The following is a 24,354-nucleotide window of genomic DNA, read 5'->3' on the forward strand; positions in this document are numbered from 1 at the left end:
ACAATGCCCACAACAACAACAACAACAACAACAAAAATGCCCACAACAACAACAACAACAACAACAACAAAAATGCCCACAACAACAACAACAACAACAATGCCCACAACAACAACAGCCCACAACAACAACAACAACAACAACAACAAAAATGCCCACAACAACAACAACAACAACAACAAAAATGCCCACAACAACAACAACAACAACAACAACAACAACAATGCCCACAACAACAACAATGCCCACAACAACAACAGCAACAACAACAACAACAACAACAAACAACAACAACAACAACAACAAAATATACGACAATGGCTGTTGGTGCCGTTTAAGATTAGGGAGGATGATTTTAATTTTTTTTAATGAGCCTTATTTCTATTATAGCATATTGGGTGTCATTCATATTCCATTCACCCAGTTCAATGTAACAGTGATAGGTTTAGGCTACTACATGATACTACAATCTTCCCCATGCTCATCATGAGGTTGCTACAACCTAGCCTACGAATTAAAGTTTACAACAGACAGGTTGAGATAATTTAGTGTAATCAACCTGACAGATATTAACACACTTTTGCCTGCATCTAGAGTTACCATGTGTAACTCTGTGTTGTCTGTTCACACTGCTATGCTTTATCTTGGCCAGGTCGCAGTTGCAAATGAGAACTTGTTCTCAACTAGCCTACCTGGTTAAATAAAGGTGAAATAAAAATAAAAATAAATTAAAATAGTTGATCTGGGGGTGTAATAATTAGTCCAAATAGTTGCAAACAAAAGTTTCTACTGGACAAATTCAGGTATGTTTATCCCTGTTTTGTTGCTTTTGCATCTGTTTAAGAAATGTTTTTCAACAGAATTGACGGAATGAATACATCCCCTGTTCACCTAGTTCACTTTCATAGCAGCCACATAACAGGATGACACCTTTACTCATTCTCATTCCTCATTGCATCTCCTCCTCTCACCTTTTCTCTTCACTTATGGACTTCAGTGCACAACACATCAGCTGCCTAAACCAGGGCGAAAAAACCTTTACAAGCAAAAACATTTGTACCATAACCGCTAACCACTACCCACAGCCTACATCATTGTCACCATATTAGCTAACGTCATAGTCAATATAACTACTAGAACTAACACGTTATTAAACCCACAACAATCAAGCTGTACAGTGTACAAAAAGCGGTTTAGCAGTTAAAGCAGCGGGCCTCGTGGCAATACATTTACAAAAACAAAAGCTTACCTTGACTTGGAAGAGTTCCAGTGTTCGATAGCCTTAGCCAGCTAGCTAACATAGCATCCCTTTCTGTTGGATAGCCATAGTCAGCTAGCTAACATAGCATCCCTCTCTGTTGGATAGCCATAGCCAGCTAGCTAACATAGCATCCCTCTCTGTTGGATAGCCATAGCCAGCTAGCTAACATAGCATCCCTCTCTGTTGGAGAGCCATAGCCAGCTAGCTAACATAGCATCCCTCTCTGTTGGATAGCCATAGCCAGCTAGCTAACATAGCATCCCTTTCTGTTGGATAGCCATAGCCAGCTAGCTAACATAGCATCCCTCTCTGTTGGATAGCCATAGCCAGCTAGCTAACATAGCATCCCTCTCTGTTGGATAGCCATAGCCAGCTAGCTAACATAGCATCCTTCTCTGTTGGATAGCCATAGCCAGCTAGCTAACATAGCATCCCTCTCTGTTGGATAGCCATAGCCAGCTAGCTAACATAGCATCCCTCTCTGTTGGATAGCCATAGCCAGCTAGCTAACATAGCATCCCTCTCTGTTAGATCTGGGTGTTTAAGTAGGCTAAAATTAGCTAGCTGCATTCGGTAGCAGAAAGTGAAAAATTCACTTACTCCAAATATTTATTTTTGTATTTTTTATTTAACCTTTATTTAACTAGGCAAGTCAGTTAATTAAAAACAAATTCTTATTTACAATGACGACCTACCCGGGCAGATCCCATACACGGCGGGATGTGTTACAGGCTGGATATACCTGCGTAAACACTCCGCTACTGAGTTAACATTGTCTCCAAATCATTTCAACCCCCCCAAAAATATATGTGATTATGTTGAATCAACATGGAAAACCAATTGGATTTGCAAAAAGTTATCAACGTAAGGGCATTTCGGATTATTTTTTACCTAAATCCAAATCAGGTGGACGTTGAACTGACACTGTGCCCAGTGGGTTGAATTGACACTGTGCCCAGTGGGTTGAATTGACACTGTGCCCAGTGGGTTGAACTGACACTGTGCCCAGTGGGTTGAACTGACACTGTGCCCAGTGAGTTGAATGGACACTGTGCCCAGTGGGTTGAACTGACACTGTGCCCAGTGAGTTGAATTGACACTGTGCCCAGTGGGTTGAATTGACACTGTGCCCAGTGGGTTGAATTGACACTGTGCCCAGTGAGTTGAATTGACACTGTGCCCAGTGGGTTGAACTGACACTGTGCCCAGTGGGTTGAATTAACACTGTGCCCAGTGGGTTGAATTGACACTGTGCCCAGTGAGTTGAATTGACACTGTGCCCAGTGGGTTGAATTGACACTGTACCCAGTGGGTTGAACTGACACTGTGCCCAGTGGGTTGAATTAACACTGTGCCCAGTGGGTTGAATTGACACTGTGCCCAGTGAGTTGAATTGACACTGTGCCCAGTGGGTTGAATTGACACTGTGCCCAGTGGGTTGAATGGACACTGTGCCCAGTGGGTTGAATTGACACTGTACCCAATGGGTTGAATTGACACTGTACCCAGTGGGTTGAATTGACACTGTGCCCAGTGAGTTGAACTGACACTGTGCCCAGTGAGTTGAATTGACACTGTGCCCAGTGGGTTGAATTGACACTGTGCCCAGTGAGTTGAATTGACACTGTGCCCAGTGGGTTGAACTGACACTGTGCCCAGTGGGTTGAACTGACACTGTGCCCAGTGGGTTGAATTGACACTGTGCCCAGTAGGTTGAATTGACACTGTGCCCAGTGAGTTGAATTGACACTGTGCCCAGTGGGTTGAATTGACACTGTGCCCAGTGAGTTGAACTGACACTGTACCCAGTGGGTTGAATTGACACTGTGCCCAGTGAGTTGAACTGACACTGTACCCAGTGGGTTGAATTGACACTGTGCCCAGTGAGTTGAATTGACACTGTGCCCAGTGAGTTGAATTGACACTGTACCCAGTGGGTTGAATTGACACTGTACCCAGTGAGTTGAACTGACACTGTACCCAGTGGGTTGAATTGACACTGTGCCCAGTGAGTTGAACTGACACTGTACCCAGTGGGTTGAATTGACACTGTGCCCAGTGAGTTGAATTGACACTGTACCCAGTGGGTTGAATTGACACTGTGCCCAGTGAGTTGAATTGACACTGTACCCAGTGGGTTGAATTGACACTGTGCCCAGTGAGTTGAATTGACACTGTACCCAGTGGGTTGAACTGACATTGTACCCAGGTGGTTGAACTGACACTGTGCCCAGTGAGTTGAACTGACACTGTACCCAGTGGGTTGAATTGACACTGTGCCCAGTGAGTTGAATTGACACTGTACCCAGTGGGTTGAATTGACACTGTACCCAGTGAGTTGAATTGACACTGTACCCAGTGGGTTGAACTGACACTGTGCCCAGTGAGTTGAACTGACACTGTACCCAGTGGGTTGAACTGACACTGTGCCCAGTGAGTTGAACTGACACTGTACCCAGTGGGTTGAATGGACACTGTGCCCAGTGAGTTGAATTGACACTGTACCCAGTGGGTTGAACTGACACTGTGCCCAGTGAGTTGAACTGACACTGTACCCAGTGGGTTGAATTGACACTGTGCCCAGTGAGTTGAATTGACACTGTACCCAGTGGGTTGAACTGACACTGTACCCAGTGGGTTGAATTGACACTGTACCCAGTGGGTTGAACTGACACTGTGCCCAGTGGGTTGAATTGACACTGTGCCCAGTGGGTTGAACTGACACTGTGCCCAGTGAGTTCCTTATAAACAAACACAGGTTGAAAGGCTCTATTGCATAATAGCATAATAGCATATGCTGTAAATACTGAAGTATTCCATGTTTTCCACCATTAAAAAAAACATATTTACAAAGATGTTTTGATTAAACATGACATTTTCTACAAAGTTTAAATAAATTGATTCACAGTACATTTTCTACAAAGTTTGAATAAGTCAACACACAAACAAACAAACAAACAAACTCAATAATACAGATGCCAACAGATGTTTCGGGAAGTCAGGAAGTAACAATATAAATTAACACATCGTCACAGGAGTATAACGTTACAAAATAACAAGGGAAGAAGAATTGGGCAGCATAGAGGACCAAGTAACGTGCTATTGGAGGGCAAAAAGACAACCTCCATAATCTAGAGATGAACAACATTCAACATGCATACAGTAGTCCAGGCTACTGACAGTCAAAACAACCCTCCATAATCTACAGATGAACAACATTCCACATGCATACAGTAGTCCAGGCTACTGACAGCCAAGACAACCCTCCATAATCTACAGATGAACAACATTCCACATGCATACAGTAGTCTAGGCTACTGACAGCCAAGACAACCCTCCATAATCTACAGATGAACAACATTCCACATGCATACAGTAGTCCAGGCTACTGACAGCCAAGACAACCCTCCATAATCTACAGATGAACAACATTCCACATGCATACAGTAGTCTAGGCTACTGACAGCCAAGACAACCCTCCATAATCTACAGATGAACAACATTCCACATGCATACAGTAGTCCAGGCTACTGACAGCAAAGACAACCCTCCATAATCTACAGAAAGACAACCCTCCATAATCTACAGATGAACACCATTCCACATGCATACAGTAGTCTAGGCTACTGACAGCTAAGACAGCCGGACATAAAAGTCCGACAATAGTCTGTGCACTATAACCCTGAGATCAGTCTGTCATGGCCATGGGCTGAGTGCCGTGGGCTAGGTGCCGTGGGCTCGGTGCCGTGGGCTCGGTGCCGTGGGCTCACTGCCGTGGGCTCGGTGCCGTGGGCTCGGTGCCGTGGGCTCGGTGGGCTCGGTGCCGTGGGCTCGGTGCCGTGGGCTCAGTGCCGTGGGCTCGGTGCCGTGGGCTCGGTGGGCTCGGTGCCGTGGGCTCACTGCCGTGGGCTCGGTGCCGTGGGCTCGGTGCCGTGGGCTCACTGCCGTGGGCTCGGTGCCGTGGGCTCGGTGCCGTGGGCTCGGTGGGCTCGGTGGGCTCGGTGCCGTGGGCTCCGTGGGCTCGGTGCCGTGGGCTCGGTGCCGTGGGCTCGGTGCCGTGGGCTCGGTGCCGTGGGCTCCGTGGGCTCGGTGCCGTGGGCTCGGTGCAGTGGGATCGGTGCCGTGGGCTCGGTGCCGTGGGCTCGGTGCCGTGGGATCGGTGCCGTGGGATCGGTGCCGTGGGCTCGGTGCCGTGGGCTCGGTGCCGTGGGCTCAGTACTTGAATTAGACCTGCATCTACTGCTTAATTAAAGGTCTCCATATTAAATAATTTCTGGGTAACAATTAAGTACTCTGGTTTATTTTAATTAGCAAAGAGCAATTGTTTTTGCTAGGACTCTCCGGGAGTGTTCTGAGTGGGGAGTGGAAATCTGAAAACTAGCTGCAATTGGCAGAGAGGTTTTGTAACTTTCTTTCTTATTGGCCAATTAACTAATTTACGGTCTGTTGATGTCACCAGGCCAAAACTCCATCCCATCAAAACAGGCTGAAATGTCAGGGAGTCTTTTCAAACAGCAATTACACTGAAAGAGCATTGTCGTCATTTTCACAATTTCACAGTATTATTCCAAGCTTATAGTGTGGAAATACATATATATAAAACACAGGAACATCATGTTTTTGACTGCACTGGGCCTTTACGTGCTCACTGCACATCTAGAATATCCACCCCTACAATCTGGTCGACTACACCAGTACTTTTAAGTTAAAATCAGTACCTAAAATGAGTACCAGCACCTTTATCTTTCCACTTCAAGTGCTGAATGCCGTGGACCCGACCGTTCCATTTAGGTTTCATCGAGGGGGAATGGGTCGGACCACTGGGAAGGGTCCAGGAATACAGAACATGTCCCGCTGTAGATCCAGAGCCTTGGTAGGAAACACTCCACCTTCCAGCTGTTAGAAGCTCTGTTGTACACCTCCACCTCCACCCCGTAGTCCCCCTCCATACCCTTCCAGTGACCCCCCGTCGCAAAGAGCTGACTGTCCAACGCCACCAGATCTCCGTTCTCATGGAGCATGTGCAGCAGCTGGACCTGGGGGAAAACACAGGAGGAGAGGATGAATCAGTCCATCCATACATCCATAACCCTAACGCTAACCCCTAGCCCTAACCCTACCCTAATGCTAACGCTAACCCCTAGCCCTAACCCTAACTCTAACTCTAACCCCTAACCCTAACCCTACCCTAACTCTAACTCTAACTCTAACCCCTAACCCTAACCCTACCCTAACTCTAACTCTAACCCCTAGCCCTAACCCTAACGCTAACCCCTAGCCCTAACCCTAACCCTTAACCCTAACCCTACCCTAACGCTAACCCCTAACCCTAACCCCTAACCCTACCCTAACGCTAACCCCTAGCCCTAACCCTACCCTAACGCTAACCCCTAACCCTAACCCTAACCCCTAACCCTAACCCTACCCTAACGCTAACCCCTAACGCTAACTCTAACCCTAACCTTACCCTAACTCTAACCCCTGGCCCTAACCTACCCTAACGCTAACGCTAACCCTAACCCCTAACGCTAACTCTAACCCCTAGCCCTAACCTAACGCTAACCCCTAGCCCTAACCCTACCCTAACGCTAACCCCTAGCCCTAACCTAACGCTAACTCTAACCCCTAGCCCTAACCCTACCCTAACGCTAACCCCTAACCCTAACCCTACCCTAACGCTAACTCTAACCCCTAACCCTACCCTAACGCTAACCCCTAACACCTAACCCTAACACTACCCTAACGCTAACCCCTAGCCCTAACCTACCCTAACGCTAACTCTAACCCCTAGCCCTAACCCTACCCTAACGCTAACCCCTACCCTAACCCTACCCTAACGCTAACCCCTAACCCCTAACTCCTACCCTAACGCTAACTCTAACCCCTAGCCCTAACCCTACCCTAATGCTAACGCTAACCCTAACCCTACCCTAATGCTAACGCTAACTCCTAGCCCTAACCCTACCCTAACTCTAACCCCTAGCCCTAACCCTACCCTAACCCTAATCCCTAGCCCTAACCCTACCCTAACGCTAACCCCTAACCCTAACTCTAACCCCTAACCCTAACCCTACCCTAACGCTAACTCTAACCCCTAAACCTAACCCTAACCCTACCCTAACGCTAACTCTAACCCCTAGCCCTAACCCTACCCTAACGCTAACCCCTAACCCTAACTCTAACCCCTAGCCCTAACCCTACCCTAACGCTAACTCTAACCCCTAAACCTAACCCTAACCCTATCCTAACGCTAACTCTAACCCCTAGCCCTAACCCTACCCTAACGCTAACCCCTAACCCTAACCCCTAACGCTAACTCTAACCCCTAAACCTAACTCTAACCCCTAGCCCTAACCCTACCCTAACGCTAACTCTAACCCCTAACCCTAACCCTACCTACCCTAACGCTAACCTAACCCCTAACCCTACCCTAACGCTAACTCTAACCCTAACCCTACCATAACGCTAACTCTAACCCCTAACCCTAACCCTACCCTAACGCTAACTATAACCCCTAACCCCTAACCCTAACCCTACCCTAACGCTAACTCTAACCCTAACCCTAACCCTACCCTAACTCTAACCCCTAGCCCTAACCCTACCCTAACGCTAACCCTAACCCCTAACGCTAACTCTTTAACCCTAACCCTACCCTAACGCTAACCCTAACCCTAACGCTAACCTAACGCTAACTAACGCTAACCCCTAACCCTACCCTAACGCTATCTAACCCTAACCCCTAACCCTACCCTAACGCTAACTCTAACCCCCCCTAACCCTACCCTAACGCTAACCCTACCCTAACGCTAACCTAACCTAACCCTAACCCTAACGCTAACGCTAACACCTAACCCTAACCCCTAACGCTAACCCCTAACCCTACCCTAACGCTAACTCTAACCCCTAGCCCTAACCCTACCCCAACGCTAACCCCTAACCCTAACCCTACCCTAACGCTAACCCCTAACCCCTAAACCCCAACCTAACCCTAACGCTAACTAACCCTAACCCCTAACTCCTAAACCTAACTAACCCTAGCCCTAACTAACCCTAATCCCTAGCCCTAACCCTAACCCCTAACGCTAACCTTACTTTCTAACTAACCCTAAACCCTAACCCTATCCCTAGCCCTAACCTAACCCTAACTCTAACCCCTAACGCTAACCCTACCCTAACGGTAACTCTAACCCTAAACCCCTAACCCTACCCTAACGCTAACTCTAACCCTAACCCTACCATAACGCTAACTAACCCTAACCCCAACCCTAACCCTAACCCTACCCTAACGCTAACTATAACCCCTAACCCCTAACCCTAACCCTACCCTAACGCTAACTCTAACCTAACCCCTAACCCTAACCCTAACTCTAACTAACCCTAACCCCTAACCCTAACCCCTAACGCTAACCCCTAACCCCAACCTAACCCCTAACGCTAACTCTAACCCTAACCCTAACCCTAACGCTAACCCTAACCCTAACCCTAACGCTAACTCTAACCCTAACCCTAACGCTAACCTAACCCCTAGCCCTAACCCTACTCCCCTAACCCCTAACCCTACCCTAACGCTAACCCTAACCCCTAAACCCTACCCTAACGCTAACTAACTTTAACCCTAACCCTAACCTAACTCTTAACCCCCTAACGCTAACGCTAACCCCTAGCCCTAACCCTACCCTAACGCTAACTCTAACCCCTAGCCCTAACCCTACCCTAACGCTAACCCCTAGCCCTAACCCTACCCTAACGCTAACCCCTAACCCCTAACCCTAAACCCTAACGCTAACTCTAACCCCTAGCCCTAACCCTATTTAATGCTAACGCTAACCCCTAACCCTAACCCTACCCTAATGCTAACGCTAACCCCTAGCCCTAACCCTAGCCCTAACCCTAACCCTAACGCTAACTCTAACCCCTAAACCCCTAAGCCCTAACCCTACCCTAACGCTAACTCTAACCCCACCCTAACCCTAACCCCTAACCCTACCCTAACGCTAACCCCTAACACCTAACGCTAACCTAACTAACTACCCTAACGCTAACCCCTAACCCCTAACCCTACCCTAACGCTAACTAACCCTAACCCCTAGCCCTAACCCTACCCTAACGCTAACCCCTAACCCCTAAACCCTAACGCTAACTCTAACCCCTAACCCTAAACCCTAACCTAAAGCCCTAACCCTACCCTAACGCTAACTATAACTCTAACCCCTCTAGCCCTAACTCCTAACCCATAATGCTAACCCCTAACTCTAACCCTAACTCTAACCCCTAACCCTAATGCTAACGCTAACTCCTAACCCTAACCCTAACCCTAACTAACCCCTAACCCCTACCCCTAACCCTAACCCTAACCCTAACCCATAACCCCCTAACCCCCCTAACCCTAACCCCTAACCCTAACCCTAACTCTAACCCTAACTCCTAACTCCTAACCTCCTAACCCTAACCCTAACTCTAACTCTAACCCCTAACCCCTAACCCCTAACTCTAACTCTAACCCCCCTAACTCTAACCTAACGCTAACCCCTAACCCCTAACCCTAACCCCTTTTCTAACCTAACCCTAACTCTAACCACTAACCCTAACCCCTAACCCCTAAACCCTAACGCTAACTCTAACCCCTAACCCTACCCTAACGCTAACTCTAACCCCTAAACCCTAACTAGCCCTAACCCTATCCTAACGCTAACTCTAACCCTAGCCCTAACCCTACCCTAACGCTAACCCCCTAACCCTAACTACCCTAACGCTAACTAACCTAACTAACCTAACCCCTAGCCCTAACCCTACCCTAAACCCCTAACCCTAACCCTACCCTAACGCTAACTCTAACCCCTAACCCTAACCCTAACCCTAACCCTAACGCTAAACTAACCCTAAACCCTAACGCTAACCCCTAGCCCTAACCTACCCTAACGCTAACTCTAAAGCCCTAACCCTACCCCCACGCTAAACCCTAACTACCCTAACGCTAACCCTAACCCTAACCCTACCCTAACGCTAACCCCTATAAACCCTAATGCTAACCTAACCCCTAACCCTAAACCCTAATGCTAACCTAACGCTAACTACCCTAACCCTAACCCTAACCCTAGCCCTAACTACCCTAACCCCCTAGCCCTAACCCTACCCTAACGCTAACCCTAACTCTAACCCCTAACCCTAACCCTACCCTAACGCTAACTCTAACCCTAACTAACCCTAACCCTACCCTAACGCTAAGCCCTAACCCTACCCTAACGCTAACTCTAACCCTAACCCTACCCTAACGCTAATCCCCTAACCCTAACCCTACCCTAACGCTAACTCTAACCCCTAACCCTAACCCTAACACTAACTCTAACCCCTAACCTAACCCTACCCTAACGCTAACCCCTAACCCTAACCAACCTAACCCCTAACCCCCTAACCCTAACCCTACCCTAACCCTAACTCTAACCCCCCAAGCTAACTCTAACCCCTAACCCTAACCCTAACGCTAACCCTAACCCCTAACCCTAACCCTAACGCTAACCCCTAGCCCTAACCTAACCCTAACTCTAACCCCTAACCCTAACCCTAACCCTAACGCTAACCCCTAACCTAACCCCCCTAACCCTAACCCTAACCCTAACTCTAACTCTAACCCCTAACCCTAAGCCCTAACCCTACCCTAACGCTAACACCTAACCCTAACCCTACCCTAACGCTAACCCCTAAGCCCTAACCTACCCTAACACTAACTCTAACCCTACCCTAAGCCCTAACCCTACCCCTAACGCTAACCCCTAACCCTAACCCTACCCTAACGCTAACCCCTAACCCCTAACCCTACCCTAACGCTAACTCTAACCCCTAGCCCTAACCCTACCCTAATGCTAACGCTAACCCCTAACCCTAACCCTACCCTAATGCTAACGCTAACTCCTAGCCCTAACCCTACCCTACCCCTAACTAACCCTAACCCCTAAGCCCTAACCCTACCCTAACCCTAATCCCTAGCCCTAACCCCACCCTAACGCTAACCCCTAACTACCCTAAACCCCTAACCCTAACCCTACCCTAACGGTAACTCTAACCCCTAAACCTAACCCTAACCCTACCCTAACGCTAACTCTAACCCTAGCCCTAACCCTACCCTAACGCTAACCCCTAACCCTAACCCCTAACCCTAACGCTACCCTAACTCTAACCCCTAAACCTAACCCTACCCTAACGCTAACTATAGCCCTAACCCTACCCTAACTAACCTAACTAACCCTAACTCTAACCCTAACCCTAACCCATAACCCTAACTCTAACCCCTAACTCTAACCACTAACTCTAACCCCTAACCCTAACCCTAACTCTAACCCTAACTCCTAACTCCTAACTAACCTAACTCTAACCCCCCTAACCCCTAACCCCTAACCCCTCTAACCCTAACTAACCTAACCCTAACCCATAACCCTAACTCTAACTCCCTAACTCTAACCCCTAACTCCTAACCCTAACCCTAACCCCTAACCCTAACCCTAACCCTCTAACCCTAACTCTAACTCCTAACCCCTAACTCTAACTCTAACCCTAACTCTAACCCCTAGCCCTAACCCTACCCTAACGCTAACCCTAACCCCTGCCTAACGCTAACCCCTAACCCTAACCCTACCCTACCCTAACGCTAACTTTAACCCCTAACCCTACCTAACGCTAACTCTAACCCTAACCTTGCCCTAACGCTAACGCTAACCCCTAGCCCTAACCCTACCCTAACGCTAACTCCTAACCCCTAGCTAACCCCTAACCCTAACCCTACCCTAACGCTAACTCTAACCCCTAACCCCTAACCCTAACCCTACCCTAACGCTAACCCCTAACCCCTAACCCTAACCCTACCCTAACGCTAACTCTAACCCCTAGCCCCCCTAACCCTAATGCTAACGCTAACCCCCCTAACGCCCTAACCCCTACCCCTAATGCTAACGCTAACCCCTAGCCCTAACCCTACCCTAACGGTAACCCCTAACCCTAACCCCTAACGCTAACTCTAACCCCTAAACCTAACTCTAACCCTAGCCCTAACCCTACCCTAACGCTAACTCTAACCCCCCACCCTAACGCTAACTCTAACCCCTAACCCTACCCTAACGCTAACTCTAACCCTAACCCTACCCCCTAACGCTAACTCTAACCCCTAACCCTAACCCTAACGCTAACCCCTAACCCCCCTAACCCCCTACCCTAACGCTAACTCTAACCCTAACCCTAACCCTACCCTAACGCTAACCCCTAAGCCCCTAACCCTACCCTACCCTAACGCTAACTCTAACCCCTAACCCTACCCTAACGCTAACTCTAACCCCTAACCCTAACCCTACCCTAACTCTAACTCTAACCCTAGCCCTAACCCTACCCTAACGCTAACTATAACCCCTAACCCCTAACCCTAACTCTAACCCTAACCCTAACTCCTAACCCTAACTCTAACCCTAACTCCTAACTCCTAACTCCTAACCCTAACTCTAACCCCTAACCCTAACCCCTAACCCCTAACTCTAACCCTAACCCTAACCCACCCTAACCCTAACTCTAACCCCTAACTCTAACCCCTAACTCTAACCCCTAACTCTAACCCCTAACCCTAACTAACCTAACTCTAACCCCTAACTCCTAACTCCTAACTCCTAACCCTAACCCTAACTCTAACTCTAACCCTAACCCCTAACCCTAACTCTAACTCTAACCCTAACTCTAACTCTAACTCTAACCCCTAACCCCTAACCCTAACTCTAACCCTAACTAACCCTAACTCTAACTCTAACCCTAACTCTAACCACTAACCCCTAACTCTAACCCCTAACCACTAACCCCTAACCCTAACTCTAACCCCTAACTCTAACCACTAACTAACCCTAACCCTAACGCTAACTCTAACCCTAAACCCTAACTCTAACCCTAACCCCTAACTCTAACCCCTAACGCTAACTCTAACCCCTACCCCTCTAACTCTAACCCTAACTAACGCTAACTCTAACCCCTAAACTCTAACTCTAACCCATAACCCTAACTCTAACCCCTAACTCTAACCCTAACTCTAACCCCTAACCCTAACCCCTAACCCTAACTCCTAACCCTAACCCTAACTCTAACCCTAACCCTAACGCTAACTCTAACCCCCCTAACTCTAACCTCTAACCCTAACTCTAACCCTCCTAACCCCTAACCCCTAACGCTAACTAACCCCTAACCCTAACTCTAACCTCTAACCCCTAACCCCTAACTCTAACCCCTAACCCCTAACGCTAACTCTAACCCCTAACTCTAACCCCTAACCCCTAACCCCTAACTCTAACTCTAACCCCTAACTCTAACTCTAACTCTAACTCTAACCCCTAACCCCTAACCCCTAACTCTAACCACTAACCCCTAACTCTAACCACTAACCCCTAACCCTAACTCTAACCCCTAACTCTAACCACTAACCCCTAACGCTAACTCTAACCCCTAAACCCTAACTCTAACCCCTAACCCCTAACTCTAACTCTAACCCTAACGCTAACTCTAACCCCTAAACTCTAACTCTAACCACTAACGCTAACTCTAACCCCTAAACTCTAACTCTAACCCCTAAACTCTAACTCTAACCCCTAACCCCTAACCCCTAACTCTAACCCCTAACCCCTAACGCTAACTCTAACCACTAACCCCTAACTCTAACCTCTAACCCCTAAACTCTAACTCTAACCCCTAAACTCTAACTCTAACTCTAACCCCTAAACTCTAACTCTAACCCCTAACCCCTAACCCCTAACGCTAACTCTAACCCCTAAACTCTAACTCTAACTCTAACCCTAACCCCTAAACTCTAACTCTAACCCCTAACCCCTAACCCCTAACTCTAACCCCTAACCCCTAACGCTAACTCTAACCCCTAACCCTAACCCTAACTCTAACCCCTAACTCTAACCCCTAATCCCTAACGCTAACTCTAACCCCTAACCCCTAACCCCTAACTCTAACTCTAACTCTAACCCCTAACCCCTAACGCTAACTCTAACCCCTAACCCCTAAACTCTAACTCTAACCCCTAACCCCTAACCCCTAACTCTAACTCTAACCCCTAACTCTAACCCCTAAACTCTAACTCTAACCCCTAACCCCTAAACTCTAACTCTAACCCCTAACCCCTAACGCTAACTCTAACCCCTTACCCACCTTCTGCCACATGTTAGCCAGTGGGTCGTAGCAGTAAACCTTCTTGGTGTTGTCAGCGATCAGGTAGATGAGCCCCTCCACTGAGACACAGCGAGGAGAGGACAGGTACTTGGGGATGAAGGGAGAGCAGATGATACTCCACCCATCTTGGGGACAGAGAGGCACAACGGGGCAAAGATATGAGATAGGATCTGATGAGAATCTGAGAAGTGTTGTAACCTAACTCGCTTTTCCTTTAATTCTTACTAAAACTGTTTTTATTTTTTTTTTATAATGAACACAGGTAGAGATATGAATCTGAACAACACACATCTGAGAGGTGTTTCATTACGCTGACAAGAGACCTCAAATGGATCTGAAAAGGATACTGTTTTGACCACCATTTACTGCAACATTTCTAAAGTGATAATCAATTATTGGGGAATCATGAATCGGGGATCAATTCCCTTTCAATTTAGTAAAATTCAAGACGTGAACATGAAAATGGAATCGAACCCCCCCCCCCCCTCCCCCACAAAAAAACATTGGTTACGGCTCCATGTTGTGAGCATATTAACCTATGTGATGCTCCATGCCGTTCCTACCTACCTATAACAGGATTGTAGCACTGCAGAGTCAAGGCGTTGTACTTAACAGCACAGGAGCCAATCACGTATAGTTTCCCATGGCAGGCAGTCGCTGTGAAGTTTGTGACGTATCTCACTGCAGGGCATGTCCGGGCCCAGGTGTCATTGTATGGGTCATAGTGCTCAATGTCTACGAAGTCCATTGTAGTGCCTGTGGAGAGAAAGCACTGGTGTTAACTGACCCGACCAATGTTGAGAAAAAAAAACGTAGACTTACTATGACAAAGCATATCTATCGCTGTAGATCGGGCAGGCTGCAGAGGTTTACAGGTCTGTACAGTATAGAGAATTAGTCTAGATCTAATCGGTCTACTTCCTATTGGTCTAACTCCTATTGGTCTTGTTCCTATAGGTCTAGTTCTTATCGGTCTAGTTCTTATCGGTCTAGTTCTTATCGGTCTAGTTCCTATCGGTCTAGTTCTTATCGGTCTAGTTCTTATCGGTCTAGTTCTTATCGGTCTAGTTCCTATTGGTCTAGTTCCTATTGGTCTAGTTCCTATTGGTCTAGTTCTTATCGGTCTAGTTCTTATCGGTCTAGTTCTTATCGGTCTAGTTCCTATCGGTCTAGTTCTTATCGGTCTAGTTCTTATCGGTCTAGTTCTTATCGGTCTAGTTCCTATTGTTCTAGTTCCTATAGGTCTAGTTCCTATTGTTATAGTTCCTATTGGTCTAGCTCCTATTGGTTTAGTTCCTATTGTTCTAGTTCCTATAGGTCTAGTTCCTATTGTTCTAGTTCCTATAGGTCTAGTTCCTATTGTTCTAGTTCCTATTGTTCTAGTTCCTATTGGTCTAGCTCCTATCGGTCTAGTTCCTATTGTTCTAGTTCCTATTGGTCTAGCTCCTATCGGTCTAGTTCCTATTGTTCTAGTTCCTATAGGTCTAGTTCCTATTGTTCTAGTTCTTATCGGTCTAGTTCTTATCGGTCTAGTTCCTATAGGTCTAGTTCCTATTGTTCTAGTTCCTATTGGTCTAGTTCCTATTGGTTTAGTTCCTATTGGTCTAGTTCCTATTGTTCTAGTTCCTATAGGTCGAGTTCCTATTGTTCTAGTTCCTATTGGTCTAGTTCTTATCGGTTTAGTTCCTATTGTTCTAGTTCCTATAGGTCTAGTTCCTATTGGTTTAGTTCCTATTGGTCTAGTTCTTATCGGTCTAGTTCCTATTGTTCTAGTTCCTATAGGTCTAGTTCCTATTGGTTTAGTTCCTATTGGTCTAGCTCCTATCGGTCTAGTTCCTATTGGTCTGTGATAGAGTTCCTATAGGTATATTATATGTATATTATAGGTATATTATAGGTCTATTATAGGTCTAGTTCTTATATGTCTATTATAGGTCTAGTATAGGTCTAGTTCTTATAGGTCTATTATAGGTCTAGTTCTTTTTGGTCTATTATAGGTCTATTTCTAATAGGTCTATTATAGGTCTAGTTCCTATAGGTCTATTATAGGTCTATTATAGGTATATTATAGGTCTAGTTCCTATAGGTCTATTATAGGTCTAGTTCCTATAGGTCTATTATAGGTCTATTATAGGTCTATTATAGGTCTAGTTCCTATAGGTCTATTATAGGTCTATTATGGGTCTAGTTCCTATAGGTCTATTATAGGTCTAGTTCCTATAGGTCTATTATAGTTCTAGCTCTTACAGGTATATTATAAGGTCTAGTTCCTATAGGTATATTATAGGTCTAGTTCCTATAGGTCTATTATAGGTATATTATAGGTCTAGTTCTTATAGGTCTATTATAGGTATTTTATAGATCTAGTATAGGTATATTATAGGTATATTATAGGTCTATTCAAAGTTTATATTGGGTCTATTATAGGTCTAGATACTATAGGTATATTATAGGTCTAGACACCATAGGTCTATTGTAGGTCTAGATACTATAGGTCTATTATAGGTATTTTATAGGTCTAGTTCCGATAGGTCTATTATAGGTCTATTATAGGTCTATTATAGATCTATTATAGGTTTATCTATTTATCTATTGTAGGTCTATTATAGTTATATTATAGGTCTATCATAGGTCTAGTTCCTATAGGTCTATAATAGGTATATTATTGGTCTGTTATAGGTCTATTTTAGGTCTATTATAGGTCTGTTATAGGTCTGTTATAGGTCTATTTTAGGTATATTCTAGGTCTGTTCTAGGTCTGTTATAGGTCTGTTATAGGTCTGTTATAGGTCTATTTTAGGTCTATTTTAGGTCTATTATATGTCTATTATAGGTCTAGTTGCTATAGTTCCTATTTGTCTCTTTCCTCCGATGACGTATATCTCTCCGCTGAGGGCTGCTGAGGTGTGGTTGGTCCGGGGCCGGAGCATGGGAGCCACCGTCACCCACCGTCCTTCTCTGGTGATGTACTTCCAGGTCTCTGTGGTCGACCAGGTGTTGGATTGGGAACCCCTCGAGCCCCCTAGGATGAGGGAGGGAGGGATGGAGGGAGGGAGGGAGGGAGGGAGGGAGGGAGGGAGGGAGGGAGGGAGGGAGGGATGAGGGAGGGAGGGAGGGAGGGATGAAGGAAGGGATGAAGGGAGGGAGGGATGGACGGGATGATGGGATGGATGGAGGGGGAGGGATGGAGGGAGGGATGAAGGGAGGGAGGGAGGGATGAAGGGAGGGATGAATGGAGGGAGGAGGGAGGGAGGGAGGGAGGAGGGAGGGAGGGAGGGAGGGAGGGAGGGAGGGAGGGAGGGAGGGATACTGGATGCATCAATTATGTCTATCAAGAAGCACCCAGCACACTGCAACTATTGGAGGAATACTTTCGTTCTACATATTTATTTTATGCATTTACAAATATTTTTTTTCTAATAAAGTGCCCTAAATAAAAGCCAACCGACCTGTGACATAAACGTCATTATTCAAAGAGACCACGGAGACCTGTGACATGGGAAACGTCATTATTCTGTAGAGACAGAGAAAGAGACCACTGTGAGAGACATGATAATGTATCCTACTACTTGATTGTGGTTGGGGAAGACTGGCAGCTCATACCACTGTTCTGTAGAGACAGAGAGAGAGAGAGAGAGAGGTGATAATGTTATTCGTACCACTGTTCTGTAGAGAGAGAGAGGTGATAATGTTATTCGTACCACTACTCTGTAGAGAGAGAGAGGTGATAATGTTATTCATACCACTACTCTGTAGAGAGAGAGAGAGAGGTGATAATGTTATTCGTACCACTGTTCTGTAGAGAGACATGATAATGTTATTCATACCACTGTTCTGTAGAGAGAGAGAGGTGATAATGTTATTCGTACCACTGTTCTGTAGAGAGAGAGAGGTGATAATGTTATTCATACTACTGTTCTGTAGAGAGACATGATAATGTTATTCATACCACTGTTCTGTAGAGAGACATGATAAGGTTATTCATACCACTACTCTGTAGAGACACGATAATGTTATTCATACCACTACTCTGTAGAGACACGATAATGTTATTCATACCACTACTCTGTAGAGACACGATAAAGTTATCCATGCCACTGTTCTGTAGAGACACGATAATGTTATCCATGCCACTGTTCTGTAGAGACATGATAATGTCATTCATACCACTGTTCTGTAGAGACATGATAATGTCATTCATACCACTGTTCTGTAGAGACATGATAATGTCATTCATACCACTGTTCTGTAGAGACATGATAATGTCATTCATGCCACTGTTCTGTAGAGACATGATAATGTCATTCATACCACTGTTCTGTAGAGACATGATAATGTCATTCATACCACTGTTCTGTAGAGACATGATAATGTTATTCATTTTTTCATTTCACCTTTATTTAACCAGGTAGGCCAGTTGAGAACAAATTCTCATTTACAACGGCGACCTGGCCAAGATAAAACAACAACACAGATTTACACATGGAGTAAAAAAACGTACAGTCAATAACACAATATAAAAAGTCTATATACAGTGTGTGCAAATGGCGTGAGGAGGTAAGGCAATAAATAGGCCCTAGTAGCGAAGTAATTACAATTTAACAAATTAACACTGGAGTGATAGATGTGCAGATGATGATGTGGAAGTAGAGATACTGGTGTACAAAAGAGCAGAAAAGTAAATAAAAACAATATGGGGATGAGGTAGATTGGATGGGCTATTTACAGATGGGCTATGTACAGCTGAAGCGATAGGTAAGCTGCTCGGAAAGCTGATGTTTAACGTTAGTGAGGGAAATATGAGTCTCCAGCTTCAGAGATTTTTGCCATTTGTTCCAGTCATTGGCAGCAGAGAACTGGAAGGAAAGGAGGCCAAAAGGTGTTGGCTTTGGGGATGACCAGTGTGATTTACCCGCTGGAGCGCGTGCTGCGGGTGGGTGTTGTTATGGTGACTAGTGAGCTGAGATAAGGCGGAGCTTTACCTAGCATAGACTTATAGATGACCTGGAGCCAGTGGATTTGGCGACGAATATGTAGCGAGGGTCAGCCGACGAGAGCATATAGGTCGCAGTGGTGGGTAGTATATGGGACTTTGGTGACAATGCGGATGGCACTGTGATAGACTGCAGTTTGCTGAGTAGAGTGTTGGAGGCTATTTTGTAAATTACATCGCCCAAGTCGAGAATCAGTAGGATAGTCAGTTTTACGAGGGTATGTTTGCAGTGTGAGTGAAGGAGGCTTTGTTGCTAAATAGGAAGCGATTCTAGATTTAATTTTGGATTGGAGCTGTTTAATATGAGTCTGGAAGGAGAGTTTACAGTCTAGCCACACACCTAGGTATTTGTAGATGTCCACATATTCTAAGTCAGAACCGTCCAGAGTAGTGATGCTGGTCGGGCGAGTGGTGCGGGCAGTGATCGGTTGAAGAGCATGCATTTAGTTTTACTAGCATTTAAGAGCAGTTGGAGGCCACGGAAGGAGTGTTGTATGGCGTTGAAGCTCGTTTTGAGGTTTGTTAGCACAGTGTCCAAAGATGTGCCAAATGTACACAGAATGGAGTCATCTGCGTAGAGGTGGATCAGAGAATCACCAGCAGCAAGAGCGACATCACTGATATATACATAGAAAGAAGTCGGCCCGAGAACCCTGTGGCACCCCCATAGAGACTGCCAGAGGTCCGGACAACAGACCCTCCGATTTGACACACTGAACTCTATCTGAGAAGTAGGTGGTGAACCAGGCGAGGCAGTCATTTGAGAAACCAAGGTTGTTGAGTCTGCCGATAACAATATGATGATTGACAGAGTCGAAAGCCTTGGCCAGGTCGATGAAGACGGCTGCACAGTAATGTCTTTTATCGATGGCGATTATGATATCGTTTAGTACCTTGAGCATGGCTGAGGTGCACCCGTGACCAGCTCGGAAACCGGATTGCACCGCGGAGAAGGTTCGGTGGGATTTGAAATGGTCAGTGATCTGTTTGTTAACTTGGCTTTCGAAGACTTTAGAAAGGCAGGGCAGGATGGATATAGGTCTATAACAGTTTGGGTCTAGAGTGTCACCAGTTTGGGTCTAGAGTGTCACCCCCTTGGAAGAGCTTTCCAATCTTTAGGGATCTCGGATGATACGAAAGAGAGGTTGAACAGACTGGTAATAGGGGTTGCAACAATGGCGGTGGATAATTTTAGAAAGAGAGGGTCCAGATTGTCTAGCCCAGCTGATTTGTACTGGTCCAGGTTTTGCAGCTCTTTCAGAACATCTGCTATCTGGATTTGGGTGAAGGAGAAGCTGGGGAGGCTTGGTGCCGGGGGTGCAGAGCTGTTGGCCAGGGTAGGGGTAGCCAGGAGGAAAGCATGGCCAGCCGTAGAGAAATGCTTATTGAAATTCTCAAATATCGTGGATTTATCGGTGGTGACAGTGTTTCCTATTCTCAGTGCAGTGGGCTGCTGGGAGGAGGTGCTCTTATTCTCCATGGACTTTACAGTGTCCCAGAAGGAGGTGTTCTTATTCTCCATGGACTTTACAGAGTCCCAAATCTTTTTGGAGTTAGCTACAGGATGCAAATTTCTGTTTGAAAAAGCTAGACTTTGCTTTCCTAACTGACTGTGTATATTGGTTCCTGACTTCCCTGAAAAGTTGCATGTCGCGGGGACTATTCGATGCTAGTGCAGTACGCCACAGGATGTTTTTGTGCTGGTCGAGGGCAGTCGGATCTGGAGTGAACCAAGTGAACCAAATCTGTTCTTAGTTCTACATGTTTTTTTAAAGGGGCATGCTTATTTACTCTGTAGAGAGAGAGACATGATAATGTTATTCATATAACTGTTCTGTAGAGAGACATGATAATCACAACATGCACATTATTTATAGGGTCTTTGCTGGGTGGACACTAGCCTGGTCCCAGATCGGTTTGTGTTGTCTTGTCAACTCCTATGGTCATTACCTAGCCTGGTCCCAGATCTGTTTGTGGTGTCTTGTCCACTACTATGGTCATTAGCTAGCCTGGTCATTACCTAGCCTGGTCCCAGATCTGTTTGTGGTGTCTTGTCCACTACTATGGTCATTAGCTAGCCTGGTCATTACCTAGACTGGTCCCAGATCTGTTTGTGGTGTCTTGTCCACTACTATGGTCATTACCTAGCCTGATCCCAGATCTGTTTGTTTTGTCTTGTCCACTACTATGGTCGTTGCCTATCCTGGTCCCAGATCTGTTTGTTTTGTCTTGTCTACTACTATGGTCATTACCTAGCCTGATCCCAGATCTGTTTGTTTTGTCTTGTCCACTACTATGGTCATTACCTAGCCTGATCCCAGATCTGTTTGTTTGTCTTGTCCACTACTATGGTCATTACCTAGCCTGGTCCCAGATCTGTTTGTGGTGTCTTGTCCACTACTATGGTCATTACCTAGCCTGGTCCCAGATCTGTTTGTGGTGTCTTGTCCACTACTATGGTCATTAGCTAGCCTGGTCATTACCTAGCCTGATCCCAGATCTGTTTGTTTTGTCTTGTCCACTACTATGGTCATTACCTAGCCTGATCCCAGATCTGTTTGTTTTGTCTTGTCCACTACTATGGTCATTACCTAGCCTGGTCCCAGATCTGTTTGTGGTGTCTTGTCCACTACTATGGTCATTACCTAGCCTGGTCCCAGATCTGTTTGTGGTGTCTTGTCCACTACTATGGTCATTACCTAGCCTGATCCCAGATCTGTTTGTTTTGTCTTGTCCACTACTATGGTCGTTGCCTATCCTGGTCCCAGATCTGTTTGTTTTGTCTTGTCTACTACTATGGTCATTACCTAGCCTGATCCCAGATCTGTTTGTTTTGTCTTGTCCACTACTATGGTCATTAGCTAGCCTGATCCCAGATCTGTTTGTTCTGTCTTGTCCACTACTATGGTCGTTGCCTATCCTGGTCCCAGATCTTTTTGTTCTGTCTTGTCAACTCCTCATTGTCACATGACAAATTTCGCCAGACAGCACAAACAGATCTGGGATCAGGTTATAGGGACACAGATGCTCAGAACACATGGTCGAGGAAGAGGAAGATGAGGAGGAAGAGGAACATTACGTGTCTTAGGGTTGTAGAAGCCACAGTTTCCGGGCAGCAGCCTGGGGTCTCTGTCTTCATCATCATCATCTTCGTCATCTGAGTCGTCCAGCGAGCGCCCTCCCATCACGAATAACACCTCCTCCAGGTTGGGTTGGGGACTCGGGCTGCCACTCTGGACCACATCTCCTGGCTTCACGTCCATTTTCTACACAAAGACGGTGATTTGGAAATGTTGGGAAATATGGAAGTTTTCTCTGCCCTGATAAAACCTAAGGATCCGGTTTCCCAGACACAGATCAAGCCTCGACCCTGGAATAAAAAATAAACTCAATGTAGAACCTCCATTCAAAGTGTATTTGAGTAAAGGACTAGGCTTATTGGTGGTTGGGAAACTGGACCATTAAGTATAAAATATGAAAACATTGGTACTTTATTATCTTGTTAATTTACCTCTCTGCATACCCTCTCCACCACCTCCACACAGCTGAGAGAGGCTAGAACCAGGCTGTCCTTCATTAGGTTGTTAGTGAGGAAGTCAGGGGACAGGAGGGCCAGGCGGGTCAGCCCCAGAAGCTCTGGGAGGTGGGGGAGTCGGGACTCTTGGTGGTGTCTCACCCAGGCCAGGGCTGCCTCCACACGGGTACACTCTGTCCTGGTTTGTAGCCTCTCGTTGGACAGACACGCCACTAACCTCTCCTTCTCCAGCAGAGGAAACTCCTCCCAGCGCTGTACAGCCTCAAAGTTCTCCAGAAGGAATCCCCAAGCCTTTGCTACCACCTCTGGACAGCCGTGTACCTCCCCGAACTCCAGGATCCCCAGGCAGTTGGTGGCATCGATCTGGTGCTGGAGATAACGGCTGCACACAGTCCGGACCGCCTGGAACTGTAGCTGACTGGACGTGCGTATCAGGCCCTCCACGTTTCCCTGGTTGATGGTGAGTTTCCCTGTGTAGCAGAAGTCTAGAAGGGAAGCCATTATGTCAGGATCCACACCGTGCAGCTCCACCCGGGCCGCGATGCTCTCCACAAAGTCCCCGGAGAACATGGAGTGGAAATAGACGCTGCAGAGAGCCAGGACGGCCCGGTGACAGGGGAAGTCGCGGCCGCCCGCGGCCAGAGTCACGTCCACTAGTTTGGGGTTGCAGCAGAGGGAGCGTAGCCCCTCCAGGATGCTCTGGGGGTGGGAGGCAAGGCAAAAGTCCAGATCGTCCACATTACGCACCATGGTGACCACGACCCTTCTGATCTCTAACCACTTATTCTGTTTCAGAGCCCCGGCCCAAACAGCAGCTGTCAATGTTACCTACAAGAAGAGAGATGAGGGATGAGACTTCTCTGACAAAACGTAATCTTCAAGGGTCCGTTTCCACGAAGAGCGTCTCTGGGTAAGAATGCTGATCTTCAGGATCAAGTTCCACCCCCCTGCCCGTCTCTCGTTCATAATGATTTTTCTTTTTTTAAAGGCAAAACCGCATTCCTACTCAGAGACGCTTTGTGAATACGGACCCGGGGATGACAACTGCAGTGGCCTGAGAGCTGTTTTGCTTGGTCATTCAAGTTCAGTACGGTCAAATGGTCAGAATTACACGTCATGTTTATTCATAGAACACTTACAACAACCAACAAGCTCGGGAACACAGGTGGTTGCAAAAGGCTGTTAATCTGTCGAGTTCATGATAACAACTTGTTACTTTGAAGCTGATTTTCAAAAGAAATGAAAAATAAACCAAATTAAAGTTATTTCCTACCCCTAGAGTGTTGTTAAAATGGGTTTGCAGCTTTCAAATTTGACTACAAGAGAGAGAAAGAAAGAGAGAATGAGAAAATAATTATTGGAAAAGAA

The 24,354-nt window shown here is 46.4% G+C and overlaps 1 protein-coding gene across 1 annotated transcript in view; it reads right to left on the minus strand.

Moving 5' to 3' along the window:
- Positions 1-328: 328 nt before the first annotated feature.
- Positions 329-24,354, minus strand: part of klhl30 (kelch-like family member 30) — a 25,574-nt gene continuing 1,548 nt past the window's right edge. Inside the window, exons 2-9 of the mRNA XM_065009496.1 lie at positions 22,963-23,814; positions 22,531-22,717; positions 18,028-18,068; positions 17,908-17,947; positions 17,327-17,480; positions 15,026-15,216; positions 14,438-14,583; positions 329-6,297 (exon numbers count right to left, since the gene is read on the minus strand). Of these exons, the coding sequence (XP_064865568.1) occupies positions 6,049-6,297; positions 14,438-14,583; positions 15,026-15,216; positions 17,327-17,480; positions 17,908-17,947; positions 18,028-18,068; positions 22,531-22,717; positions 22,963-23,736 (1,782 nt within the window). The 5' untranslated portion in view covers positions 23,737-23,814 and the 3' untranslated portion in view covers positions 329-6,048. The remainder of the gene's footprint in view (positions 6,298-14,437; positions 14,584-15,025; positions 15,217-17,326; positions 17,481-17,907; positions 17,948-18,027; positions 18,069-22,530; positions 22,718-22,962; positions 23,815-24,354) is intronic.

The sequence above is a fragment of the Oncorhynchus nerka genome, linkage group LG25 (genome assembly GCF_034236695.1).
Source record: "Oncorhynchus nerka isolate Pitt River linkage group LG25, Oner_Uvic_2.0, whole genome shotgun sequence".
Lineage (NCBI taxonomy): Eukaryota > Metazoa > Chordata > Actinopteri > Salmoniformes > Salmonidae > Oncorhynchus > Oncorhynchus nerka.